General features: G+C 46.9%; 1 protein-coding gene across 3 annotated transcripts; it reads left to right on the top strand.

Annotated features, from left to right (window-relative positions):
* Positions 1-969: 969 nt before the first annotated feature.
* On the top strand, positions 970-5,356 carry DMRT2 (doublesex and mab-3 related transcription factor 2). Of its 3 annotated transcripts, XR_013180056.1 has the most exons (5): positions 970-1,405; positions 1,974-2,339; positions 2,428-2,530; positions 3,351-3,492; positions 4,075-4,212. XR_013180056.1 is itself a non-coding variant. In XM_054652717.2 (4 exons), exons 2-4 carry the CDS (start codon positions 1,992-1,994, stop codon positions 5,130-5,132), a joined length of 1,509 nt encoding a protein of 502 aa, XP_054508692.2. In that variant the 5' UTR covers positions 970-1,405; positions 1,974-1,991; the 3' UTR covers positions 5,133-5,356. The 3 variants fall into 3 exon arrangements, 2 of the variants coding, with proteins under 2 accessions (XP_054508692.2, XP_077027956.1); XM_054652717.2 differs by lacking the exon at positions 3,351-3,492 and having other exon boundaries at positions 4,075-5,356; XM_077171841.1 differs by having other exon boundaries at positions 3,351-4,141.
* The last annotated feature ends 2,758 nt before the right edge of the window (positions 5,357-8,114 follow it).

The raw sequence follows: 8,114 nt of genomic DNA, 5'->3' as shown, positions 1-8,114 counted from the left end.
GTCAGTATTTATTACACACACGCGCTTCTCAGGGAAAGAGCAAAATATTTTCCCTTTTTAGGAAACTAGTTTCGGCTATGTCTTCTGCATATAGTTAGATTTCGATCAGTACACACCAGTGGGAAACTAATGTTCTCCCGCATACCTTTATTATTTTTCTTCCTTGGCAAAATCCGTTTAATTTTAAAAAAAACCCAGTATTTCGCCTGCCCGGTGCTGAACGCGACCGAGGTGTATTCTGTCCATTTCTGCCTCTTGGGAATTCCCGTTTTCATTGGCGGAAGCACGGAGCTCTAGCATCCCCGCTTCGCGACTGAGATTTTGTGGGTCACAATTTCGATCGCTCTCTGATTGGGGAGACAAAGGACATTACCCAGTTCCCAAAGATCAGCCTCCGTTAGGGAGGGCGAGAATAAAGTTACTTATGGGAAATAAAGATATTTAGGAGAAGAACCTTAGTGGTCGGTGGAAAACGTTCCTTCTGAAGGGAGAGAGCGGTAGAAAATAGAGTAATTTTCCTCGCCTTAATTCCCGAAGGGAAAGGATCCTGCCCCATTTTCAGACTTGGAAAAAAGACCATTGCCATGCGTACCTTTCACTAGCAGGTCAAGCAACGGGAACGACCGCAAACGAAAAAAGCGGCGGCTGTTTGAGCCTTTTAAACCCTCGCCCCTGACCCGCTCCTCGGGTAGAGGGACGCCGTTCGCCTGCCGAGCGGGTTTCTTAGCTGTCACCATCACGAGCGCTGGGGTCTTTTCTCCCTTCCTTTCCTCTCGCACTCCTTTTCCACCCCGCAACGAAAGCTCGCCACTCACCGCCCTCATCCCTCCCGCTTCGCTCCGCGCCCGCCCGCACCCACGAGCGGGCGGCGGGCACGGCGGGGGCGGGGCTGCGGCCGCGCCAGCCAATCGGGGCGGCGGCTGCGGGCGGGCGCCCAATGGGCGGCGCGGGCGGCGCGGCGGGCGCTGATATCGGCGCGGGCGCGGCCCGGCGGCCTCAGCTCGGTGCCATCCCCGGAGCGGCGGCCTCAGCTCGGTGCCATCCTCGGCCGACTCAGCTCGGTGCCATCCCCGGCCCCGGCACGCTTATCTCGGTGCCATCCCCGGGCCCGGCCCCGGCAAGTTTATCTCGGTGCCATCCCCGGCCCCGGCCCCGGCAGGTTTATCTCGGTGCCATCCTCGGGCCCGGCGCGGCCAGGGCGCACCCACAGCCACGCACCGCACCGCACCGCAGAGCCGCGCCGCACCGCAGGCATCGCCCCGACGGCGCAACGTCCCTGCTGTCGGGGAGCCTTAAGCCCCAGGTGCTGGGATCGGGAGTTCCTTGTCTCGACTGGTCTGGGGCAGCGGCCCTTGCGAACCGTGAGGAGCTGAGGGACGCGTTCTTCCTGCACCACCTGCCTTTGGTAAGTGCAGGGTGCAGAAGCAAGGGCGGGGAGGTCGTGTGGGAGCTCTTGGGGGTCGGAAGATGCAGCTTCCGCAGAGAGCTCTAGGAGTTCATACTACCTTTGCGATGTGTGAAGTCCAGCGGTCCTCTGCCTGTCTCCCAAGTCTGAACGCAGCTGGCAGGAGGATTCTCGGGATCCTGTAATCAGCAGGACCCTGTCGAGGCCGGTTAGAGCCGTAGCGCTGCAGCGCGGGGCATTGCCCTGGGAAGGTTCCTCCCGCATCCTTGGCTGCAGGCGACGCGCTCCTGCCTGCGGCGGGCTACCACAGCTCTCCGCAAGCCGCGCCAGGAGGGAGGGAGGGAGGGACAGAGGGAGGCGTCCGTCGTGGCTAAACTGAGCCCCGCGCGGGTCGTGCGCAGGAGACCGGAGCTGACGGTAAGGGGAAAGATCACATCCCAGGCTGGCTCTGCCGTGACTTCCCGACGGGGGCGCATCTCGGCGGGGCTGCAGGCGGGCACCTCGGAAGCCGGGCGTGCTCCGGCTGCCGTTCCACCGCGGGGCCGGAGGCCTGACCCCTCTCTTGCAGCTGCGCCGCCGAGGAGCTATGGCAGAGGAACGCGCCGACTGGGAGATCGACGTGGAGAGCCTGGAAGGGGAGCCGGACGAGGCACCCGGCGCTCCGCGCGGCAGCACCGGCCCGGAGGAGGGAGAGGAGGAGGAGGAGGAGGAAGGCGAGGAGGCGGCGGCGGGTCCGCGGCGTGGCGAACCGCGGAAGCTGAGCCGCACGCCCAAGTGCGCCCGGTGCCGCAACCACGGCGTGGTGTCGTGCCTGAAGGGACACAAGCGGTTCTGCCGCTGGCGCGACTGCCAGTGCGCCAATTGCCTGCTGGTGGTGGAGCGGCAGCGCGTCATGGCCGCCCAGGTGGCGCTCCGACGGCAGCAGGCCACCGAGGTGAGGGGACACGGGACGCGGCGGGACGGGACGGGACGGGACGGGCGGCCCCGGTCTGACGGAGCCATCCGTCCGATTGCTCCCTTAGGACAAGAAGGGGCTGACGGGGAAGCAGGCAAGTCTGGAGCGCAAAGCCGTCTACCAGAGGCACGTCCGAACGCCCAGCCTCTTGGCCAAGAGCATCCTGGAAGGTAAGAGCATCCCCTGTCCCTCCACGGCTTCCCGCAGCACCGCTGGCAGGGGGAAACCCCGCTCTGCCCCAGGAAGACCCGCACGTCCCGTCCAAGGCGTGAACGGCAGCGTCCTTTCCCAAAACAGGCGTTAAAGCGCGGCCCGCTCCCAGCGCCGGGCGACGGAGGCTCCGGCCCTTCGAGGCTGGAATCGATGCGACAGAATTTCAGATCCTTGTCCCCTCCGCCCAAAATAATGCCTGAAATGCTAGCAACGGTAGTTTGAAATTTGAGAGTTACTGTTACAAGCTGGCAGTCTTTTTACATGGCTACCCAGCAGCGTTTTGCAGTGCAGGGTAATTTATTCACAGGGTAGTTTATTCGCGGGTGTTTTAATCAGCAAACGAGTAAATAGATTATTTTTTTCGTTTTATCTGAATGCCTACACAACAGTTCAATTTGAGACATTATCAAAAGTAAGATCCGCAAAATAAGGTGCTTAATTTTTTCGCTGTCGAAAATATTAACTGTGGAAGAATTATCTTTTAAAAGATTGTTATTTTAGTGAAAGGGTGTATTTCTTCTCCCACACCCATTTGGGATTGTGTATGTATTTATTCCTATGTTTGGTATAAGTACTTTCCAAACCATATCTCTATAAATCATTGTACTTCCCATTTTTTTTTTCTGAAATAAAAAGCTCTTTTCTTTGTCTGTTCAAGCTCAATTAATATTTAGTCCCTTTAGAAACCTCTAATTTACATCTACAGTTCATTTTTTTGAAAACTCTTCTGTATTCTTTCCTCTAATTTATCGTAACTGTCTTTTTCTTTTCTCCTAGTTCTCCTTGGGATTTTCTACCATCTCTAGCAATGTGTTCATAATGATTCATCTTTAGAAAATAGAAAAGACACCAGCTGTAGATATAGGTATCTTCCTTGGAAAAGGGGAAACGTGTATGAGAGGAATGGGGGTTAAAACAGGTAAAATCCTGTTCTCCTGACTCATGTAAATACATCCATTAACTCAGTGGAATTACTTGTCTGGGTAGAGCAAACAGGATTGTGTCCTATCCGTCATATTAAATTAAGCCAGGTAGCTTGGTAATTGAATGCACTGGACGCCGAATTTCTACGTTTTATTGAAATTCTAGTTCATAAGAAATAAAATATTTGAATGCTTTCCATATGTGTTAAAAGTGAATGGTTATCTCTCTCCTTAAGCCTCAGGATGGAATACAAGTCATAATACACTGTAGGGCTTTGCCTTTTTTTTTTCCTTCTCCCTCCTCAATCTGTTTGTCTGGAACTGTTTTTTAAGAGAACTACTAATCAGCTAGCTTTGGTGGATGCTAAACACATCAAAAAAGCAGGGCTTGCTTATCTTCACTGAGGAACTAAATGTGCCTGATCACTAAGCCTCTATGTCATGGTGACTTCTGTAGGAGCTGATGGTGACCAGGGTCTGTGGCAAAAGCACGGTGCTTGGTGGGACTGGCTCATGGAGTTATTTTACAAACACAGCTTTAGTGTGGCTTCATTCCTAATGCTGCTTTGTTGTTTTAGGTTACCGTCCAATTCCAACAGACTCTTACCTGGGAGGGAATTCACCCTTGCCACCTCCTGTAAGTGACAGGATGAGAAAGAGACGGGCTTTTGCTGATAAGGAGTTGGAGAACATTATGCTAGAGAGGGAGTATAAAGAGAGAGATATGATGGAAGCTACACAAGCAGCTGCCCTTTTTCTCCCTAACCGTATGGTGCGTGGAGCTGAATACAATTCGTATAAAACAGCCTTCAACACTACTCAAGCTGATAATCCAAACAAGGAATTTTCAAATTTTTTACCAACCTGCCTTGATCTAACGATGCAGTATTCAGGACCTAGCAACATGGAACTAATTTCTTCAAATGTCAGTGTAGCTACTACCTACAGGCAGTATCCCCTGTCTTCTAGGTTCTTAGTGTGGCCAAAATGTGGCCCCATTAGTGATGCTCTCCTCTACCAGCAATGCCTGTTGAATGCTACTGCTGTCCAAGCTCTCAAACCTGGGGCAGGTTGGGATGCCAGGGTCTCACAGAGTCAGGACTGTCCAAACACTGAGCATGACATCATGCCTCCAAAACTGGAAAATTCATTTGTTCTGACTCACACGCGAGACATTCAGCAGTCACGTAATGAAATGCTGTGCCTTCATCAGGAAGCTCGTGAGAGGTCAGCTTTCTCTCCTCCAAAAAGGACTTTCTCCCAAATTTCTGATAAGGGTTCTCTGTCTCCTCAGGAACAGGCATTAAACAAGATCAGCAAAAACAGTACCAAACCCCCTCCACCGCTCAAGTACAGTGCTTTTCAGTCACTGTTCCATCAGACATTTCCTGACACTCCAACAGCAGAGTTAAGAATGTCATTTGTGAAGGAGACTTTTGAAGATGCTTCTAAGAAATACAGGGAGTGTGCCATTAAAGAGAACCAAAAATACAAGTTTACTGTAGACAAATGTGCAAAAGACTTCTTTGGGGCCAAACAGGCCACAACAAAGCTTTCAACAACTGAGCCACTGTCATTTTCAGTTGAATCCATCCTTAAACGACCTTCTTCTGCTGTTACTAATGTCTCTGAATGAATAAACTTTACCTTCAGAGTAGAGAAGCTTCCTAAGCTTTGCTTTCTGCAGAATTGCTCCTGACTGCATTATCTCTTAAAATATTTTTAAAGAGGAATTTCTGCAGTAAATGGTAATGGTTTCTTTTATTTCAAAATGATGTACATAAATATGCATGTTTTCTGAAAAACAAATTTAATTTTTTAAAATTGAAACTGCATGTACAGACTGTAAAGTGTTTTTATTTTAAGCAGCCCTTCAAACCATTCAATAAAATGAGTTTATTTACAAACGTACACTGCTCTCTCTTGTGTCTCTAGCATCTTGCAGGCAAATATGCCCTACTTTCAAAATATACTTCTTATTTTATCTGCCATTATAAATGTGCTTACTACTTAAGTTGCTGGGGTAAGCAGTCATTTGTCCTTTGAACCTCCAGCAGCTATGAGAAGAGGTAACAGCAGTTCATGTAGGCTAGTGTGAATTCACAAAAATTTTATTTATGTAAGTGAGATTTGGATCAGATTCCATATGCCTTTCTTATTCTGAAGGGGGGGTGCAGACTAGCACAAAAGACTGGTCTAATCCACAGTTCTCTGTAAAACTTGTTACTAAAGTGAGAGAATTACTAGACTGGTTTTGAGGGGAACAGTTCTGGTGAGCTTTTGATAAAAAATCAGCATTTTTTGAAGTTCAGTTTTTGAATAAAAGTCTGCTTTTTAGAATCAGTTTTTACATTGTTTTAAATGTTTAATTCACTTTACTTCAAATTTCTGCCCCCTTGAATACTTCCCTTCTGAGAACATTTCACTTTTGATCAGCAAGAGCCTGAGATTCTTGTTTTTTGTAGTTGTAGTTGTGATTTGTAGTTGAAATTACCCTCAGGCTGTAAAAATGATGCACAGAATCATTACTGCTAATGAGAAATCAAATAATGGCCTCTCAGTTTTTAATTCCATGTCTGTTTGTAGGGATAGAAAATAAAGATAGAAATAAAGGAGACTATCCAACCAAAATTATCTGAGAACTGAAATTGCCTCAGGGTTATGGGAAAAGGCTTTGCTAGGTCTCATTCTGACAGAGGTTGAAGCTTTCTAAATTGGTGACTTAGTTTTTTCCCTATATGTTGCTGCCAGCACATCTAACTGGTGCTAACAAGCAATCTGTTAGTTACTTTTCCGCCTTAACAATTTAATCCTGCACACAGTGCTCATCCAATTGAGAGGAGTTGATGTTTGCTCTTAATTTTCATGGTTTTTCTAGGGACAATTTCTGCTGGGTATTTGTGAGCAGAATGTAATCTTTTCTAATTTTATTACACTCCCTGCACAGGTTAAATGCTTATTTTGCCTGTGAATTCCAGATTCTGTAACTAAGTCATCTCTGTAAGTGTTTAGTGTTGCTGTTGGGAGTGGTGTTGTAGAATACCAGGACCCTTTTTGTGTACGGGAGGAATCATCTGTCCAGAGTGCTTTTCTAAGCCAGTTTGCTAAAGCAACAGGCATGTTAGAGAAAACACATTTTACATAATGTGTAAATTTTTGCATAACACAGCTTACAAAGCTCATAAAAACTTTATGTTAGGAATGCAAAAAAAAGTTGTAATTGAAAAGAATTTTGGGCACTGGCTAAAGTTTCATTTTTCAAAATAATTCATACCAACATTTTCTTAGTGAAAAATAGGTTTCAAACACAGTGAGATGCTTTTCATTTTTTCCAAGTCTGTCCTTTATCCAGTAGCCGTTAGAGGGAGTTTTAACTTGCTTGATCTGAATCTGCTCGTGAATCTGTTTAACAGTCAGACCAAGTTAAGCAGCTTTTACCTGAAATAAATTGAGTGATATTCCTCATAATTCATATTTGTTTGCTTTCACCACTGTTTCCTTCTTTGGTTTTGTTGAACATTAAATGTTAGAAAGGAGTTTTACTTAAGCAGGACTTCCTTTGTTTTTAAAAATATGATTTGTTTTGGTTTATGAGCTGCTGGTATAAACTAGGATCACAGATGGAAGAAAGTTCAACAATCTATATACTGAACCAATATCAGATACTGGAATTAGTCCCACATAAATATTTTTTCTGCCTCACAGTGTGTGCATCTAACATTGTTCAGTTTTACGTCTGAAGTATTTTTCCAGGCAATCACTTGTCTTTATTCATCTCCTAATAAAAAAGACCAGAAAACCAAAGCCCTTTGACAGACTGGTACCTCCTAACCTTTTTAAGAAAAAGTAGAACTGAAAAAATTCAAATCCTGAACATATACCAAGCATTTTTATTTATAAGTATATATTAATATTTGTGTGTACACACATGTCATGGTTTAATCCCAGCTGGCACCACTGCGTGGTGCATACTCTCACTCTCTCCCCTAGTCTCTCCACAGTGGAGAGAAGAATCAGGAAAAAACCTGTTACACTCGGGTTGAGATAAGAACAGTTTAATAATTGAAACAAATTAAAATGTAATAACAGTAACAACACCAACAACTATTCTGTAATAGCTGTAATGTCGTAGCAATGAAAGGAGAGACAGAAGAATAAAACTGAAGAGGGACAAGTGATGCAGAACGCGATTGCTTACCACCCACTGACTGATACCCAGCCCATGCCCCAGCACAAATCAGCCATGGGCATGACACTGTGTGGTGTGGATGCCCCTCGGGTCAGTCAGTTTAGGGCAGTCGCCCAGGCCCTCACAGGTGCTGCTGGGTCTGCTCAGTGCCAGGAGACACTGAAAAGTCCTTGACTTTGGGGAAGAACTACTGAGCAAAAACTAAAACATCAGTGTGCCATCAGCATTATTCTCATACTAAAATCAAATCAGAGCACTGTACCAGCTACTGAGAAGAAAATTAACTGTATCCCCCCACGCAAACCCAGGACAACACACTGTTATATATAGTATATGTATGTCCCAGATTTTTTACTCAAATCCCCAGTCATCAGGGGATGAGTGACATTTCTACTACTATTTGAAAAAATTGAGATGAGGCTTGGACAA

Source organism: Agelaius phoeniceus, chromosome Z (genome assembly GCF_051311805.1).
Source record: "Agelaius phoeniceus isolate bAgePho1 chromosome Z, bAgePho1.hap1, whole genome shotgun sequence".
Taxonomy (NCBI): Eukaryota; Metazoa; Chordata; class Aves; order Passeriformes; family Icteridae; genus Agelaius; species Agelaius phoeniceus.
Note: the sequence above shows the minus strand (reverse complement) of the source record. Positions and strands in the feature narration are given on the sequence as shown.